Genomic DNA, 20,068 nt, shown 5'->3' on the forward strand with positions numbered 1-20,068 from the left:
GAGATGAAAAATAGCTGAACTGAACTATTAAAAAAAGTAACATTCCATCCTATTTAAACGCCTTAAGAAGACAATGCTTACGTGCTCCTGCTTTTAATTTTTTTTTATAGACTATCCTTGAGGCCATTGTTCCATATTACCTGGAGCACTTGCAGTCATTAACTACTAAGAAAGAGACCGGCGGATCGCGGTCCGAGCTTCTTATGATACATAGCATCTCGTTATGCATGCGGACGCTTATCATGAACGCAGAGCCGTTGACACGAAACTATTCAGGTCCGCAACGAACCATCGACCTGCGAGGTTCGAGCATGAAGACTGGAACGCGAAGCGCCGTATCACCGCCATTCGAGATCGAGGAGGACCTTCCATCACGATTCATGAACGAGGCGCTTAACTATCGAAAGCAAGGCGGCTACTTCGAACGGGGGGACTGTGAGGATTCTGACATTTTGCGAATGGAATTCCGAAAACCGCGCGACACTCTACTTAATGTCGTCGCCGAGTTTCTGACCAAGTGCTCGGCGCGACTTGCCGATCTTTCTAAAAAAATTCCCGATTTACCCAGCAAAGCGACAGAGTTGTTAGACGTCAAATGCCATCTTGTAAGTGATCTCTGTTTATAAATGTGCGCATATAGAATATTTTGAATTCATGTCTTGTCGTGTACGATCGCTTTCAGAATCACAATTAAGTTTCCATTTGTATAACTTAATAAAATTGATGTTTATGCTAATTTACAGAGACTGGCAGAGGTCGCGCATAGCTTATTGAAAATGTCTCCCTATGATCCAGACACAATGGCTGGAAGAGGACTAAGACGATACCTCAACGAGGTACTACCATTTTCCGAATGGGCGCAAGAGTCAATGAGACCAGCACTCATTATGGTTATTCGCCGACTCGACCGGACCTTTACGAAGATCGCCAAAAAACCAGCAATCAGGGTATGCAAGGAATATACGCACGTACCACAGCTATTTTATCATATTATTACTATATTTCTAACTATTTGGATTCCAAAGCACCTAAGGTCATTACAGATACAGAAGCACTCCTACAAAATCCGAATGCAACTTCGTCACCTTTTTTTACGACGTTACCCTTAATCTTCTCTAATCCACAGCGGCTGGTCGATTGGGACGCAGCGAAGAATCTTCTCCGCGGCGTCTACCTAACACTGTACAAGCACCCGTACGTGGCACATCTACCGCACCTCAAATCGCTGGTCGCCGTCTGTCAGCTAATCATCGTCGGTGAGTCAGCCAGCGGATCGGGCGAGTCGCAATCCAACGTTGGCTCGTCGGCCGCTGCGCTGGCCCAATCACCGCCGCCGGGCTTCTGTTCGGTGGCCGTCCGCCTGGTCGCAATGCAAATGCAGGCGCTAGGTGAATCGTTGTCACTCGAGTCGCTCTGCGGCGGCCAGCCGTTAATCGGATCTCGTGAGAAGAGCGAAATATACCTGATGAACTTCATCCTGCCCTTCTGTCTTCGGGTGTCGTCCGGCGTTCGCGACGTGCCCAAGGTCCGCCAGAGCGATATCGTCTTCGCGCTAACTGTGGTCCTCAACGCGCTCAACCCCCTCCAGAATATGAGGCCGCAGCCGACGACCGGAGGCGCCGCCGGCGGACCAGGCGGAGCGGGCGGACCTGGGGGCGGCGCAGGTCACCAGGGCCAGGCCAGTGCCAAGGCCAGCTCGATCGCAGAAGACTCAACCTCGAATGCTAGGACTCCCTCTCACATGCGAAGTTCGCTTTTCCGCATTGGATTCCTCGGTCGGTCGCAGACCCCTAAATTTGAATTTCTGTCCATTCAACAAAATCGCTTCGATAGAATCGTCTATTAATTTTTTGTCTAGATCAGAAAAAAATAGTATATTTGTTTTGTTTTAACAAGTTCTTGGATTCATATGACGCATTAGATCTGCGTAACTGCACATATTAACATTTTTATTCATCTACTCTAACTGGAGCCTGTACAAATAATATGCGCAAAATGAGTGGCACTTAAATAAAAACTTAATTGTTGTTACAGGACTCAAGATCCTCATAGTTTGCTATGAAAGACAATTATCCGCTGACTGGCACCGAATCGCGAGATGTATAAGAGAATTGGGCAATCGTCTGCTAGGAGGGTTGGCGCTATGGAACTTTTTGGACTTTGTCGTGAGTTCCGCTTCTTCTAAGTTCCTTCAAACGTGCAAGAACATGAACCTGTCCGTAGAATATGGCTCAGTAACTTTGTCTATAGTGTATACTCCATGTACGTGGACATGCTATATATATATATAATATATATATATATATATATATGTCGCATTGCACCTTAAATAGAGGGGTGTCATAACATAATAATAATATACTTCGTTTCTTAATCTACATTAAACTCCTATGTAATCCTCTTTATGTGCTTCATTATTTACTTAGGTAAGCCATCGAACGCCATTGTTCGTACTACTATTTCCATTGATACGATATCGGATTCTGCAGAAAATCTGCGAAACCGAACAGGAATACTATTACCAACAGTCGATTCGGGAAAAGCTCAAGGGTGGTCTGTCGCTACCAGGCGCACCGCCCAAGAGTCAGGGCTGTCTGTTCGTCGAACTCGTCAACGAGCTTAAACTGCTCAAGGAAGATTTAGTCGCCTGGCGGCTCGGTGCCAAAGGTGGCGAGCCCGCCTCTGGCGACACAACCGGTGTAGTTAGCCAATCGGTTAGTTTCAGCTCCAGGGCCCCTGGTGGTACCGCTGGGCCTTCAGGTGTTACCAGCGCTTCAACACAACCTACGCGCCAATCTTCATCAGGCCAACATGCCGGCCATGCCGGACATGGTCATGCGAGCTTCACCGAACTGGGACCAGATCAGCAGAGCGTAACACGGTTGGGTTCGCCCCCTGGTTTGGCCACCCCCAGCAGATCGGGTAGCGGTCAGCATTTCCATCATTCGCCAGCGCATAGCCATCACAGCCATCATAGCCATGCGGGCCATTCGACACTGACGCCACCGACGTCAGGCTTACCCTCGCGTGGCAGTTCATTAAAACTGCCCAGTGCAAATTTGCCGACTCGAACCTTGTCAATCCGCCTTCCTGGCCACCACGGGAGCGGCGGAGAGGCCAGCGGCATGGGCAGGCTCGTGTCGCGCCTGATGCACCGGCGAACGTCGTACCCGTCTGCCGAGGAGGAGGGCGGCCCGGGGGCTCGCCCAGGCCCACTGTTCCACCGGTCCGGTATTGAAGGAGCCTCAGAGGCACTGGGGGGCGGCCCCGGTGGACAAGCTGTTGCCGGGGCCAGCTCAGAGCCGCGTCTATTCCGCAAGTCGACGATGCTTATCAAAAAAGGCAGGGGAGGAAGCAAGAAGGCAAGTGCACCGAATAGCGGCCAACAGGCAATCGCCGGTGGTCAACCAACAACAAGCTCGGCCGCGGGGTCGCAGTCATCTGTCGCCACCTATCAAGATCAGGTACAAATAATCATATGAGCAACTAATGCTAACAATAGTGGAGTACCACCATTTATGGAGTACTTTGTAGATACAATATATCAGTAAAAACAGAGGACATTCGTCGTAGGTGGTGTATTACGGAATAAAATATTTTTAGCTAGACCTCACACAGCTCATATTGAGCTTAAAGCTAATTATTCGTGAGACTTTCATGCGTCCACGTCCAAGATCAAAACGTTTCCCTTCGTCTTTATTATGTCACAATCAAAAATAATTTATATATGTTCTGAGTGACCCAACTTTTTATAAGACCTTAGGTGGGACAAATGTTTTCAGCCAGTATAAAGAAATAGTCTCTCTGGAGAGGAATATTAGATCTTCTAAGGAAGTCAGCGTGCTACAACATTAGCGATAACAGACTTCGGTGGTTATGAGCTTCCAATGTCATATCTATTAACATGTTGACTGAGTGTAGGAAACGGATGCCGCATCATCGGGAGGCGAAACGAACCTTTTTTCACCATCGACGAGTAGACCAGCCAGCCCTTCACAACAATCTTCGCCCACGGGCGAAGGCAGCGATCCTTCGGTCAGCTATGCGTCCACATCGACCTCGCAACAGCTTAACGTCAAAACCGCTTGCCGACATCGCTTACAGCGTCAGAAGGCACAGAGTAGAAAAACGTTTAGGTCTGTATCGATCTCAATTCGGACAACATTCGGTATTAAGGATAAAGGAAATATTGACGCCTCAAAAGTACTAAATCATAAAACATAAAACACTGAATTAAACATACGCACCGTATTCAAGAACTCCACTCCATTCACAACTCAGTATCTTTAACTGTAAGTAAACCTTTGTCAACTTCAAAGCAGTTGTATAAAACTATTTTTATTTTTGTGGCATCGGAACTTTTGCTGTATAGATTTGGCAAATCTCGGCGCGGTTGGGGTCAAAAAGATAAAGAAGGCGTCACGGACGAGGGAGTCGATACAGATCCAACATCCGGGTCACCATCAGAGCATATCCGCGAACGCCGGGAAGGCCCTCACAGTCTTGCGAGAGAATCTCAACCCCATCAGCAGCAAAAGGGTACTTCACACTCCCACGGCCCCGCCGGCCATGTCTCCACAGAGGCGTCTTCTGGTGCTGACACTTCTGGCGTAGCTATTATCGCCACGTCAATCCCCTCTGCTACGCTAATCACCGAACAAGGAGGATCAGGACATTATGGCCAGCACAAGGATTCGCACAGCCATCATCAAGTACGTCTAGGCATAATGCTCAATTGTTATTGGGCTGTTTCTTCTTCCAAAACAATTCACCTGGGTTGGAGTTTTTTTTTTTGCAACTGTGAACTACCTGCGATCTTGGATTTCTTATTTAGTTTATAGTAAAATTTTCACCTAATTCTAGTTTTTCCACACGTACCTGTCAGCTGATTCATTTTGTTCATAAGCAATACAAGCAAAAATGCTGTTCTTAACGTTATGGTAGCTGTAAAATTTGGTCAGCAGATTCGCGAAATGATTTTCAGTCGGTCAGCCGGTCGTTTGTGAACTGATAAATTACAGCCTTTTTTGATCTTGATAGAATCATCTACTGAGTTTTCCTGCAAGACTATTCGGTCCATTGGCTCGAATATTAAATTCTTGATTTTTACTATTGTCTCCTTACGCCCTTTGCATCCTTCTCTGTGCCGATTTTTGTCCTATACCTTGCTTTAAGTATTATTCTAACTTCCATACGACTGAAAGTTCTTCTTCCCGTCTATCATTGTGTAAGATGCGAGATTGCATTCCATATGTCCATATGCATACCCGAATATGTACTTTTATTTGCTGCAATTTGCTATAAGAAGGCCTCATTTACCTTATTGGCATCATAAATAAATATCCTACAGGTTAATAGTCATTTTGTTTTTCGTCAGATCCTGTAACCGAATATTGATACTTTTGATAATAGTCAAATTTATCTTTTCTATGTTTTACTAATTCGTGATACAAGTGAGAGGGGCGCGGTTTGTGGATACGAAAAAACGAATCACATATACAGGCTTGTAGATTTTTTGCGCTATTATCATGACTCGCACACAAAATTAAGTGGGCAACATTGACAACCGTAAAAATCTTTATGTGGACTTGTTAAGCTCTACAAATCCAATCAAAAGCGAATAGAGTTGAGGGCTATAGGATTTTCAAGATTATCTTAAGATAGCAAATTATGACTTTTCTACATCGTGTTTTTCTGCTTTCCAATATCATTTTTCATCTCATCGCTTTGATAGCTCTTACCATTTATGCTACAACCTTCCGGCGCTCTTTCAATAACGTTCTTGTAGAAAAAGTACCTTCTCAACTTCAAATTTTGAGTAGTTCAAGTTCAACACTCTAGATGAATGAAGACTAATTTAGCGTACAGGTTCTTCGTTGAGCGTATTGACCAGGCGGCGTGTTTGTTGTTCTCCTATGCTAACACATTACATGAGTAATGTGTTCATTCGATGGGTAAATGCAATGGAATGATGATGGTCAGATTGATAAGAGGAATTGGTCTACCAACATGGCTACTACTATATACCACCTGTCAAACCTTTTCACGTGGCACTATCTGATTGGAATCCGATCTTCTGGATAATGATTGATAGCTGACTTTTCAATGTACAGATCAACTACAAACGTTTTGTTATTTCCTCGTTTTTACTTCACAAATAAAACGCGAATGCTTCAATTACAAACATCTATCCACTCGCGCATGAAAATCATGGTAGATAATTGGAATACAAACTTCGGTTTGAATGAATGAATGGATTAAAATTAATTCACTTTAGTTCCCTACTACATTCATTACTAACCGGATTGTCAAGCGTATCCGTAAACTTTGTTGGATAAATGAACATTTTTCGATGGAGAAGTCTTGTACTTCATGAAGCAAACAATCGACGAAAATTTGTATATCTAGTAGTAAAATTTGCTTACGTAACTAAAAACGATCGGTCGAATTCACATGATATCAACGGATTTATAGATTTCAACACCAATTACCGATCTTTTCTTGATCTCATACGTACTTGCTTATTATTGCCCTTCAATATTTGATGAAGCTTTTCATGAAGAGAAGTATGAACCATTGACTGTTATAGAATGACATTGTAACCATTCAAAATGTCTAACAGACAAACACAAAGGTCGAACAACGTTTCTATCGTCTGAAGCAATCATTTATTATATTATTACAAGCTATTTTGAATAATGTAGCCAATTGGTTTGGTTGTTCGAATATAAATAAAGAGGTTTAAAAAAAGTCTACTCACCGACGGTTGAATGGGGGGTCTTGCGATAATGTTGCCTGCTTGTCTATCTGTTTAAAATACAGCAATTTCGTTACCTATGTAACAAGTTGAAGTACTGCGAGAAGTTCGATAAGTGCCAGGAACTTATCTTTTAAGATGGCGAATATTGCTGATTAAGTACGCCTGAAAACGTTGCCCACGTCAATTAACTCCCATACAATGCAATATTAATTTGCTTCGGTCATTATTGCGCCGCTGAGTTGTTTCTTTTAGTACTTCACAAAAATTGTAACTTTACCAATTTTAAAATTCATAGAAAAGATAATAACAATAAGAGGAACTAAATAGTTCCTGAATGACAATTTAAGTCATCATCACGAAGTACGAGAACCACAACGGGTTTCTTCATATCTGTATTAAAAACTACTGAGAAATGTAATGGTTATTGGCTTACAGATCGCGCGTCATAACCAAACCGATTTGCCTGCAAGGCCACGGTTGCGCGAAAATAAAAACCTAAACTCAAATATTAAATTAATGTTTCTTTTTCCTTTCTGTATTTTTAAAGAACTTTGCTGAATGACTGACATCGTCACGGTTTCATCAGAGGTTTCCGAAAGACATTGCTGATATAAAAAAATTGAGTTGTGTGAGACGTGATTTGACGTCATCTTCAACGTGGTTGCTCTCTCCCTTTAACGTGAATGAGGGCTCAAAATAGTCATTACTTATTATTTGGAGTCCTTATCGGTTGATGGCTGATGATACTGAGTGTGAGGAGAGAACAGGCATGTTAGACCTCATCCCTTATGCTGTACTGCTTGCGTGAAGGCGCACGTGTTAATTGGATACACATATTGCAATTAATTTTTCCAGTTCTCCATATTAACGCGGTATCCCAACTTCTGTGTGTTTTTTCGTCATGTTGGATTGGCAGAACGTACTAATAATATACCGTAATTGTTTTCTGTTTACTCCTTCATAATTTCTCTACGACGATCACCTGATCGACTGGGGTGTGCGACTGCCCTAACACGTGTTCCTTCATCTCACTTACTCGTTATGATGACATAATAGGTGCGATTTCAGAAAAAGCCTCTCGGAGTGCGTCGCCAGTCCTCGCCGCAGATCGGGCCCAAACCGCTGAGAAGCAGTCTGAGGAAGTGCGATTCTCAGCCCCACAGCCACAGTACGGATCGGGAGTCCGATGCAGAAGACAAAGATAAGACGGACTCCCCACCGGCAACAGTACCCTAAGAAATAAGGATACATGTCAAAGATTAGATAACATACAGAATACTCATTGAAGTAATATTTCAAGTTCTACTCCCAATTCTTATACTACTGCTAATACTGCTAGTACCGTTGATCTTCGTAGCTGTGCCAAAATCAATACGTGTTAAATAGCGCAATACAGATTTTTACATTGAAGATGGCTCCAGCTATATTGATCTCCTCCTATTATCAAACATGCGCAATAGACAGAAAGCAAAAAACAAGGTGTATACTACGTACCAATGCAGGCATATGCATGTCTAGATAAACACGATCTATACACATAATACTAGTAATACTAACACTAATGATGAAAGCCGATGTAAATCACCAAAACATAGGAAGAGACATAAGCTACAAATAGGTAATATAAGCTGAATCGAAGAAAAGAAAGGAAATCTTTGCCAGGCTATTTTGCTCTGAGAAATTGTCGTTGTGGTAAATGGAGCACTGTGAACGTCTGGCAAAGATACCTGACCAAACTCTCTGTAGCCACTATTAGTGATGTATTATGAATCATGTCTCTTACGCTGCGACGACCAGTTATTATGTAAGGTAGAAATCAAAATGTGCATTAAACCATAATACGGGCCGTTGCCGACCAGAAGTGCAACTCGCTGAAAATAGCTCTTGTTTGAGTCAATTATATCTAATCTATACCACAACACACGAAACATCGAAATACACTGAAAGACATACAGACCAACGAAGAATACAGAACGTTAAAAGAAAAACATATTCTCAAGTAATTAGTAGACGGCTGAGACCGACTAAACCCTAGTTACAAACCTACGGTGCGACAAGTGCAATCGATAGAACCTAGAAGCTCCCAGTGAATAGTAAATAACTATTAATAAATAAATACAGCATTAGTGCTGAGGTGGCAAGCGGGATAAGAGACAGCGCCCTCGAAGACTACCACAGTTTTTTGCACCGCAGCACTTCATTGTAGCCATTTCGCCACGGTTACACTGCGCCCCATATTAGTAAGCAGTGGAGCTAGAAGCAAAGCGCGCGACGCACAAAAGATAAAAAATGAAAATACCTAATTTGAAATATAATGAACATTACAACAATTAAAATCAAAAGACAGAAATCTATGCAAATGATAAACAAAATACAAAGCACCTGAGGTATTGCGCAACTGAGCAGGCCCCACACGCGACAAGAATCCTCATTACCCCTTGCCCTTTCCCTGTATTTCAATACATAGAATGGCGATCTCAGAAACCACAAAGCTTATATAAAAACGAATTAATCGTTTTTTGCCAACAAAAATTCGTATTTGCACAATCGCAGTGCAGCAAATTCTTGAAAATCCCGGAATCAAAACTTGACTTGTTAGAAAAAGCAGAAGATTTTTTTCTACTTTCTGTATAATATAAATATTTATTTGAGTACTCGATGAACTAATATATTTATGGGTCACTGGTTATATCTAAGGGGCAATAATCAACTGTAGAGTATGATATGTTTTCTAATTGTTGCCAAAACCTATCTCTATGTTATAACCACAAAAATTAATCACAGTATTGGCTAGCGAAGATGAATCGACAAACCTAATCGTTACGATTGATAACGGCGTTTATGAGCATAAAGTCAATAGAGATTATTGCTTTTTTAAAAAAAATTTTAATGAGACATTAGGTAACATACAGACACACATGTCTCGCAAGTTCTCACGTGCGGGTCAGTAGGTTTTTGTATTTCAATGCAGAGAACTCAGCGCTCATACATCATCGAGTGTACAACCAAAAGCGAAGTTTTTTTTTCTATAAAAAAGAAGTGCTTTAGCGTTGCGCTTGCAATTTGTCTTGTCACCAAAGCACGAGCGCCCGTAGAGAATTATATACTTCTTACTGCGACACCCGACGCAGCACTTAGCTACTTCTTCAACGAAAACGCAAATTTAAGTTAAAGGCTGTCACCAAAACAGATATAAAATCTCCTGGGCGAGATCTAGCGGAAGGATAAGACCACGTAGACCACGCTACACTTCAACAGTTACAACGAGACTTCAGTCATGGACAATAATACCAACAGCAATCAGTAGACAGTGCTAAAACAATGTTAAATGTACACTGTACGAAATGACTTTCACAAATGTTGCGCCATTTTGGGGGTAGTTTCTTCGTGTGCGCCATCATACGACAGCACTCTCATAATACCCAAACCGCAAGCATCAATCACACGAATTCACTCGTTTATTTAAATCACCTATCACTAGTTTCGCCTTTACCCTGCCTGCTCTTTTCTCGATCCACACCCCTTTGTCCTTTGCTGCGGCGATGACCGGAGCAGAAAACTGTGGTTTTCATATCGCCACGAACTGATGATAGCATCAGAGGAGTTCGAAACTATCTGAGGCGATCTAAAGCAAGAACGTTTTAAGGCCCACGAGGCTAAACATCAACTTCAGCACCAGCCATCATACACCGAGATGAGACTACCGACTTGGCCAACAACACCTTTTAAGGTAAAAGAAAAGAGAGGCAGAAAGCATAGTAAAAAAAGGACGAAAGCAATTTTTAAGCCAATCCCAACACGGATTGTTGCTCGTAACGCATTTGTAGTGAGAAATTTGAGGACGCCTGCCAGAGCAGTACGATAGACCGGACGACAGATGTTGAAACAGCCTTGACTTTGTAGCGCCTGAATTTTTCAACAACAATAATGTACGCCAAATAAAAACAAATGGCTAACTAAAAAAACAAAAAAAAAGTAAATCAAAAGGTTTGCATATGACTAAATCATGATAACCGTAATAGCCAAGAGAGCCACTCTTTGATGCCAGCGAATACCGCAGTTCACCTTGTAAGGACATCTAGCCGAAAGTTGACTAGCCAACTATCAAAACCGAGTCAAACGAGAGACAAAAAACCGATACCATAACCAGCATAACATCTACAAAATCGTAATGTATGCCAAGCACAAGGACGACCACTATTACTGTTAATAATCATAATGATAATACGGTCGACACCAGCAGAGACAAAATACATTACCATCTACAACAAAACAAGATGTCGCCACAACAGCGACACTTACGCGATTTCTGCACACAACCGCGCTCATCTCTGATACTACGGCGGTATCTAGAAGCACTAAGTTAATCACTCCTGCAGAACTGCCTTAGCGCACGACTACTCCTCAAAATCAGTGCGTTACCTTCATAGGGTACGTCAACAATGAACGAGTGTAAAAAAGTACCCTCAACGATCTAGCCCTAACGATCCGCGGTTTCCAGCTAATGTCCCGTGTGTATTCAAGGTAAGACTGAAATAGGTTGTTCAGAAACTATGATGTATTTGTCACGTGTAAAGTGTTTAAGCAACAACGAAAAATAAGAAATTCAAAAATTAGAATTGACGATACCGCCGTTTATCTTTTTATTGTAGCTACTAGTGACACCATTGATATCATTCTACAATAAATACACACCTATGAGCCTACCTATATTGAATAGACACATACGAGTCATTTCATACGGCAAACCACTCATCATATTATCAATGACTATTTTGACAAGCAAATGATTGCTTTCGTAGAGGCTGAGAGTCAGGATTTTTCAACACATTATATATATATATATATATATATATATATCCAATTCATCCGGCAATGATAACGTATTTCATATCTGTCTATACCAATTATTTGTACTGAGAGGGACACAATGGCAATATAGTTGTCACATCTAGGAAGCGAGTGTAGAAAGAGGTGTTTGAATCAACACCAAATTACCATAGAATTTACAACTGCTTTATTTGTGGGTTTTGCGCCAGAGTAAACTAGTAAATATAAATTTGTAGACGAGCGAGAAAGTCAGGGAACTGTCCAGTCAAAAAGTTGAGCACGACGATGATAACGATGATAGCGCCACCATTTCATCGTTAACAACTAATGCTACAACCAGACTATTGATATCAAAACAAAACTACGGTCTACACACACATATATATTTGACATAAAAACACCTGGGCATGTAATTGTTGTTGCTTCGATCTACTTCCGATCAACCGACTTCCGCTAGTATCACGTCGCCTAACACAGAAAGAACACAGAGGGAACACTTTTGAATCATCCCCACTAATAATCAAACAGTAACATCTCGTTGTAGTAGCGAGCAGATCAGAACATCAAAGACGGGGTCTTTTTTCAATAATGCAGCCTCTATAAGACACCAGAATTTGCAGCGTTATTATTGTCGTTAAAGTTACAAATTGATTGATTGATTGATTGATAAACTACTGTATCAATAATGTGATTCAAAAATCGGCCACAAAAATTTACTGTCCTGCAGAAATTGCAACGAAAGACATCTAATTCGTCATGCCATGCTATCCAATGCTATAAAAGCCGGTGGACGCCAGCTATCTATAAAAGCTATGTACACTACTGTGTTACGTGTAAACAAAATGTGAGCATACGCGTGCTCGCCACTAGCACAATAGCTCAAATCTGTGCGCCACCAGCTGTTCCACAGAGGAAACGTCCCTTGAAAAACTTGAGCATTTGCGGTTTTTGCGCTCTTTTATGTTGAATTGTTTTGTTCCAGTACGCGTTACCTCATAGATATATTTTTCTAAAATTATTACACATATTGAATGTTCTGGTATTGTAAATTCCACGAATGAAATACGACTTGCGGCAGAGTGTAATGAACCATGCGCAATATGCATATCTTTCACACACAAGAACAGACAAAGCCTATCTCATGTCATGTACGTATACTTTCTTCTCCCTTATCCTCCGTCAAAATTCGTACATATATTTACACCACTTTATATGTGTTCTCATGGTAATTCGTGTCTAGCTGAACAAGAAAAGCGTAGAGCACCTCCGTATAACGAGAAGCTGTCTATTGCTGTCAGGTAATCGACTATTGATCAACCTGCTGACAGCTACAGAGAAATCATAAAACGTAATCGTAACGTGGCAAAGAAACACAAGTAATGCAACACAAAAAAAGGTGCCATGCAATAGTGAGATGCACTTACACTTAAGCAAACTCTTCTCAGTCGTGTATTGGCACGAGTCGATATTAACAGCAATGAAAACCAATTAGATGCGAGATCCAAACTGACGTTTTCGAAACAAACTACCTTTAACATTCTAAACAACATCGCAAATCATCCCCATCTAACATGGACACCGCTAAATATCGAGTATACAAGCAGAAAAACCGAAGATTCACAGGACAAACGACCACAGATTGAAAAGGAAAACAAATTATTAACTTATACAGACAAAAAATTCAACAATCATTGCTAAATCGTGAACAAGTTAGGTCAATTAGTAGTAAACACAATGGAAAAAGCACTATGGAAGGGATACGAACGAGAACTACTGTAGGGGCACCAAAACATGAGCAATTTATGGAGGAAGAAAGCTGAGTTTCGATAGAAATGACAGACTCAAACTGTTAATCTATCTATCTATCTATCTATCTATCTATCTATATAGTAACTAAACGACGAATACAGAAATACACTAAGAACCTCAATTTTCAACTGACAACAAAATGACGTCAAAGATAAAGGTAAATAAAAACAACCACAAAATCTGTTCACTCAATAGTTACAACGCCAAAGAACCTAACGAAAAGGCAAAGAAAGAGAGATACAATTTGGCATTCGTTATTATACGTATGATTCCAAAGAAGATAGTTTTCGATAATCTAGTAGACATTATTAAAAAGTTTCTTTAGGAGAATGGATCACGTGTGTGGCAAAATAAGTATTCTCATGATGTATTGACTCTATAGAGTAGATGACTGCACGCGACAACAACACACACGATATCCTACACAATTTGGCCTTGATCATAGTAATGATTGACATATATTTCGAATATATCACAAAGCTCACATATAATCTGAATGAACAATACAAATAAATTATATCCATATATATATATATATATATATATATATATATATATATATATATATGAGAGAGAGAGAGAGAGAGAAAGCGAGAGACAAACATGAAACTATTTACGGAAAGATTGCATCAAAAAAGAGAGGTTGGCGCTGCTATGCAAACGGATGCTTACAGCCGGCAGCATATGCAGATTGTCGATATTACATATATATATATATATATACCAAACGAAAAAAAATTATAGGAGATGTGTAAGATTAGAGAAATCCTCTGCGATTTGTTCCTTGTTCAGCGCTCGAAAATTTAGCTGAATGATAGAATACAAAAGTTTGAAAAATGTCTAGCCGAGAGCAGTGGTCATTTGGTCAGCGAAACGACGTGTAACTTAGGAATATCTAAAAGTATATACATACATTTAGTTATATACATCTATTGTTAGTCACACTCAAATAGACGCTTGAAATATAAGCTAACATTTCTACTATACTAATTCTAAAGTCAACTCAATCACATTTAAAATCGACCTTCGAATTCAATATAGATTGTAGCTAAAACGTTCGATAATTATGTCAGTTAAAGTGTAGGGACATTTTTCAGCGACTAGATTAAGACTGCTAGCAAGAGCTATGTCATCTAGAAATTTGAATTAAAATTACTAAATATCTGCTCCGTTCTAAAACGTGACTTAGTTCACTGAGGTATCCCAAAAGAAAGCTTTTAAAAACGCCGCACACCTTTTGCTAGAAATATAAAAACCCTTTATTTTTCTACATTAAAATTCCATTGAGTTATCTATGTACTAAAATATGTATGTAATAAAATAGACAGAGCGTTATAAATTTTATTTCATGTGGTACAACATTTCCAACCAACTATAGCTAATCACCAACAATTAAAATTGCAACGATTCTATATGTATACTGCTTCGGTACTGCGTATTGCACATGTTTACTTCTTCTTTTCATACTTATAGAAACCTTCTCCTGTCTTGATGCCGAGCTTGTTTTCCGAGACTAATCGGTTCAACAACGGCGATGGCTTGAAAAGAGTATTATCGGGAAACTTCTTGTGCCAACCTATATAAGCATCAATCGAAATTATGTTAAATGCCTCTTAATTGTAACATTTTGAACATTAAAACGCATTCAAAAATACAATAACCTGCGTCATTTACTTTTATACTGCGATAGGGAGGTTCGGATGAAAATAGCATGTAGCTCAAATTTAAACTTCGTTTTTTTTTGTCAATCTTTACTTCACTTACATCGCTTACACTTAGTACTACAAAACGAAAAAGAAATTGGTATATTGTAAATAGAAAACTTGAAAAGCATTTTTGATAGTAAAGCGTATTTTGCCTTACCATCAATGATGAATTTTGTAACGTCAAGCCCCACAAAGTCCAAAAGCTCTAATGGTCCCATAGGATGGCCAGCACCAAGCTTCATAGCAATATCAATATCCCGAGCTGAGGCATCTCCTCTCTCCAACAGCCTAATGGCTTCAACCAGGTTAGGCACTAAAAGCCGGTTCACGACAAAGCCAGGCGTATCCTGCAATTTGCGCAACACTACAGTAAATACGCTGCAAAATAGAAAGCATGTGCGGACAAAAACAAAAAGTTCTCTACATACAGATATCACAAAATCATACGCCTCCTTATAAGTTTTTGCTCACCATTAATAATTTATATGGATACCCAAACAGTGAAAGAAGCATCTCGTGTTATATGAAATTATATAATTAATTCAAACCTAAAATGATTCTTGAGGGAAAGTCATACCTTGCAAGCAATTGTTGTCTTTCCGATGTTTTTGCCCCACTCAGTGATCTTCATATTTGTGTCGTCTGAAGTCTTAGAGGCACGGATAACCTCAAGGAGCTTCATAACTGGCACGGGGTTAAAAAAATGCAAACCTCCGAATCGTTCCTCACGTTTGGTTGCCGATGCAATTTCAGCAATCGAAAGAGATGAAGTGTTAGAGGCGAAAATTACATTTGGAGGTGCAGCTTTATCCAGAGAAGCGAAAAGTTTTTGCTTGATTTCAAGATTCTCTACAATAGCTTCAATTACAAGATCTGTATCCTTCACAGCATCTTCGGCCACCGTTGAGGTCTTAATTGAGCTAATAGTTTTTTCAAAAAAAGTTTCAGCAGCCTGCAAATGACAAATTGAAGTTCTCCCACTGTGTATGATTTTATCACATCAAAGGCGTTCTTGCGTTTTTATGATCTTCACAGATATCGAGCAGAGTGTGTAAAGGTAACAGTGAGATTATTTAAATCGATACGTATACTCGAGGTCCAGAAAGGTGCATATCGGTAACGACCGATATTTGTACTTTGTCACTTTTCAATACACATACAAATGGAGGAGTAGTTTTCCATATCTGGCCACTAACTTGGTCTACACATAATAATCATTTGTTTGTTAGAATATTCAGAATTCAATAGAAAAATGCTCAGAATAGACGACGGAATGCATTCTAAAATTTGTAGAGTTGGTTGTCTATCTGGATTTCTAATACACTGAAGCTGCACGAAAAAAAAACGGTAATTAAAAAACATCTGCTTTCCCTACCATGTGATCGTATATTTAGACCGTATTGCATTCTGAGGGCGCACATTTGGTGCGGGTGTATACCTTCGCGTCATCGGCAAACTTCTTTTTGACGAGTCGTGTAAGCGAACCTCGGATCCCCTGGATAGATTTGTCTAGCAGTTCCTGTTTCTGGTCTACGATGGTCACCTGTTGACCGGCCTGGGCAGTAACCTGTAAAATTCACCACGTATCTATCAACAACACAAAATGACTAATTGTCTATAAAAGACATTAAAAAATATGAAAAATCTTCCGTCAAAGGTATTACTCTGGCGAAAGAAATTTACGATCATCCATTCTTGGTGTGTCAACTTTAGTCAGATGTTCGCCTTACAATAATGTTTAAAAGTATAAAAATTGACAGAGAAAGCCGTATTATCATAGACATGAGTTTAACTGACCTTTTTTATAAGAATAATTGAATTTATAGTACAGTACGACGTATAATACACAATTTTTTTGTTGAATTTTCTAGGACTTTTTGGCGCTGTCTTATGCAAACGTTTAAGATTACTTTTTTATACCTCTTACTTTGTGCTTTAAGTACATATCTGTAAAAATTAAGTTATTAATATGACATGTTAGAAAACTCAAATGCCTAAAGTTCTTGCTGATCGCCACAGTCTGTTAGCGTACCACTTCCCCCGTAGTAGGCCTCCGTGTCCGGTCCCATAAGATTTAGCTACCTCAAGTCATAAACCATGCGAAGTACCGTACATTTGCTGCATGGGCCAAAAAGCAGCAGCGATTTAATGCTAATAATTATTTTCTCAGTTGATCCGCATTTTTACTTGGCTAGACCAGCGAGTAAATCAAACTGCCGCGTATGAGTATTCAAGGAACTTAACGGCATTGATGAGCAGAAATCTTCCAAAGCTAAAGAAGCTATCACCGTACCGTTTTTTTTTATTGAACTGTTAATGGTTCTCGCTACATAGACATACTAAGGATGCTGAGGTCGAAACTGGATGAGTTAGATGCGTATACTATGCAGTTTCAACGAGGTGGTGCTACCTGGGACCTTAGTGTCATGACGCCCTTCTTGACGCGGCTTTAAGCCAGTCAGACTTTTTCCTATAGAAATTTCTGAAATCAAAGCGTATAGGACTATGCCTTCTACAATGGCGCTACTAAATAAATACATGCCACGCAGTTACTTTGCAACTATGTCCAGTTTTTGTCGAAAAATATCAAAATTTGTGTTCAAGCTTTTAAACGCAAGAAGTAATTCTGGAACAAAAATACTGTTAAACTTTTTTTTTAGATGAGTCTAACTTATAATCCTAAAAATACCATTGTTTTGAGCCTCTCATATCTCGTTCTCAGCCCCCGGAAATCATCAATGACAAACAGAACTAATGGTCGAGATTCAACTAGGGGGTTCAATTATTAGTCATGATCATTCTACAAGATCTTTGATACTATCGAACGGTCCGAATCAAACCCAGATCACAATGTATTTATAAAATCTGATCTTAACGGCGAGCTGCTGCATGGCGCATTGCTCATATGGGTTGAGTTTGTCTTAGGGGCAAAGCTTATTCTGCGAGCTAAGTATCGTTAGACTTGGCGCTAGTAGTAGAATAAGCGCTTACCGTGTTACAACTGAATTCTTGAAAAATATATATCAAATCTATTTTGATTTTTGTATGCCTTCACTGGAGTACATTTATTGTATATAACAAACCTGAGCGATTCCAGATCCCATAGCCCCTCCTCCAATGACCGTGACGCGCTTGATTTGAGCTAGCGAGGCAGATCGCGACAGGGCACGTACAGAAACAGTAGAAGCTAACATTATGTGTCAGTGTCTGCAAGAAATGCGGTTTAGATGCATAGTTTCTAGTATTTTTTAAATGTTCCAAGTATACGAGATGAAAAGAATCAAAGAAGGTTCATCCTATTGCAATCTTTGGTGTATCGCTTTTCACTATGGCCATTGGTAGAGTAATAAGTAGCTGCTTCTTATTCTTTTCATAAAAAGATAAAACAAATAAACAAATAAGATGTGTTCCGAAAACGGTGTTTCGCATGTTTTCAAGTAACGACGTCGATAACCAGTAAATGCACTTAAAAACTTTAGAGTAGTTCTTTTTACTCAAAACAAGCATTTATCCCATTAATAACATGACAAAAAATCAAATTTTGTATGGCTTTTATTAGGTGGGCTGAATCAAAAACAAATGTTCCGCTAATATGACTACGATGATAGTACCCAATATCGTATATTCTACGTTTCGACCTGTGCTAAAAATGCCTACGAACGACATACGTGATGACTTTGACTTTTCAACGACTACCCACTAAGTGAGTACCGCTGTTTAACTATTGGCGTTATTTACTCCACAAGTCGAATGAACAAAAATGTACAAAGAAGTTCTTCAAGACGAAAGTAATGAGTACAGCAAAATAACAGCACAAATATGGAGCTTATCCGGTTTGTATCTGTACCTCTCTAACATGTTAAAAGCGCAACAATGCCCGCGAGGACAATGACAAAATTAACCTCATGACAATGAGGCATCTAGTACTGCTGTACGCCGCGAAAGCCCATATCTAGGCAATGATATTACAGAGCACTAAACTTTCGTCATAAACGATTACGAACAGGAAAGCAATAGCGCTATTGTTAAGGCTGGTGGCATTACAATCATAACATTTATTTGAAAAGAAGCTTCTGCAACTGGTGTGCGATGGGAAATGTCAAAATATGATTCAGCTATGTTTCATAGGTATTGCACATTATTAATTATTAATATAGTTTGCCTTCGTAATTAGTCACAAATAAAAAACATCTTTTTCGTTAGTGCTTAGAAATATTGCAGTTAATGAGGCTAATTTGGAAAATGTCACTTCACCATAACTGTGATCCGCAAGTACTATTATCGATTTAATTTTCGTCATTTGACAGAGTGTATGGAACTCGTCCTCAGCTTTCTTCTGCTTACTTGTGTTGTTCATAGTAGCACACATACGCCCATGGTTAAGATCACAGCAGTTAATTTATTGGTGCCTACTAAGGCACTCAGCGTAATGATATTAATTATCTTTCCCGCGCCACACAGATCACTCGTAAATCACACCACTACCGGCTATATATTCTACAAAAGCTTTTGTGAAAAATGCAGTTACGAGAGGCTTATGAAATCGTTGTGATTGTCTTTCCAATGCAATAAAGTTTAGAAATAATTAAATGAAATAAGGAAGCGTTATAATAATTTGTAAACTTCAACAAAACAGTAGTTTACACACTCACTCGTATTCTCTGGTCCTAAACTGAAAGTATCTAGGAAAAAAGGCGGCCTTGTGAAGTGGTCACTAGCTCCTCTTCATCGTTAACTTCAGCTTGGTACACATACCACTACGCTAATGCACTGTCCGATCTGGCTTTCCGATCTGTAAACAGATGCCACCAAACATTAATTGTAAGGTAAACTGAGATGCTAAAGGCTATTCTTGGCCATATTAATTACTGATAGCAGACGAGTAGCATATTGTCGATCAAAGATTTCGGTAAGCGTCTTCATAGATTACTATTACTATGGGAAAAGGTCACTTGTTTGAATT

The 20,068-nt window shown here is 39.9% G+C and overlaps 2 protein-coding genes and 1 long non-coding RNA gene across 15 annotated transcripts in view; 1 reads left to right on the plus strand and 2 right to left on the minus strand.

Moving 5' to 3' along the window:
• LOC111248614 (uncharacterized) overlaps window positions 1-9,013 on the minus strand; it is a 24,148-nt gene extending 15,135 nt beyond the window's left edge. The window contains exons 1-3 of the long non-coding RNA XR_015326398.1: window positions 8,880-9,013; window positions 7,797-7,992; window positions 6,761-6,922 (exon numbers count right to left, since the gene is read on the minus strand). This is a non-coding gene — a long non-coding RNA (uncharacterized LOC111248614). The remainder of the gene's footprint in view (window positions 1-6,760; window positions 6,923-7,796; window positions 7,993-8,879) is intronic.
• unc80 (unc80, NALCN channel complex subunit) overlaps window positions 1-18,808 on the plus strand; it is a 46,482-nt gene extending 27,674 nt beyond the window's left edge. For 9 of the 12 annotated variants that reach the window (XM_086987049.1, XM_022801209.2, XM_022801212.2 and 6 more), the window contains 8 exons: window positions 111-605; window positions 744-947; window positions 1,127-1,775; window positions 2,035-2,165; window positions 2,427-3,464; window positions 3,922-4,136; window positions 4,373-4,712; window positions 7,817-15,059. In XM_086987049.1, the coding sequence (XP_086843175.1) occupies window positions 111-605; window positions 744-947; window positions 1,127-1,775; window positions 2,035-2,165; window positions 2,427-3,464; window positions 3,922-4,136; window positions 4,373-4,712; window positions 7,817-7,996 (3,252 nt within the window). In that variant the 3' untranslated portion in view covers window positions 7,997-15,059. Of the gene's footprint in view, window positions 1-110; window positions 606-743; window positions 948-1,126; window positions 1,776-2,034; window positions 2,166-2,426; window positions 3,465-3,921; window positions 4,137-4,372; window positions 4,713-7,307; window positions 7,712-7,816; window positions 15,060-18,664 lie in introns of those variants that run through there. The other 3 variants (XM_086987053.1, XM_022801210.2, XM_086987052.1) reach the window with 3 other exon arrangements.
• Window positions 14,713-19,916, minus strand: LOC111248612 (hydroxyacyl-coenzyme A dehydrogenase, mitochondrial-like). 2 transcript variants are annotated; one of them, XM_022801227.2, is made up of 6 exons: window positions 19,758-19,916; window positions 18,189-18,312; window positions 16,544-16,672; window positions 15,683-16,057; window positions 15,263-15,452; window positions 14,713-14,975 (listed from the first exon to the last, which is right to left on the minus strand). In XM_022801227.2, the coding sequence occupies exons 2-6, from the start codon at window positions 18,297-18,299 to the stop codon at window positions 14,848-14,850; spliced, it is 933 nt and encodes a 310-aa protein (XP_022656962.1). In that variant the 5' UTR covers window positions 18,300-18,312; window positions 19,758-19,916; the 3' UTR covers window positions 14,713-14,847. The 2 variants fall into 2 exon arrangements, with proteins under 2 accessions (XP_022656962.1, XP_022656963.1); XM_022801228.2 differs by lacking the exon at window positions 19,758-19,916 and adding an exon at window positions 19,450-19,672.
• Window positions 19,917-20,068: the final 152 nt, after the last annotated feature.

This window comes from Varroa destructor, unplaced genomic scaffold, assembly GCF_002443255.2.
Source record: "Varroa destructor unplaced genomic scaffold, Vdes_3.0 BEIS01000004.1, whole genome shotgun sequence".
In the NCBI taxonomy this organism is placed as follows: Eukaryota; Metazoa; Arthropoda; class Arachnida; order Mesostigmata; family Varroidae; genus Varroa; species Varroa destructor.

Coding starts and splice junctions, on each gene's coding strand:
- LOC111248612 (XM_022801227.2), bottom strand. CDS start 18,299: ATGTTAGCTTCTACTGTTTCTGTACGTGCCCTGTCGCGATCTGCCTCG. Junction 16,058..16,543: donor AGTTTGCCGATGACGCGAAG/GTATACACCCGC, acceptor TGTCATTTGCAG/GCTGCTGAAACTTTTTTTGA. Junction 14,976..15,262: donor TACAAAATTCATCATTGATG/GTAAGGCAAAAT, acceptor ATGCTTATATAG/GTTGGCACAAGAAGTTTCCC.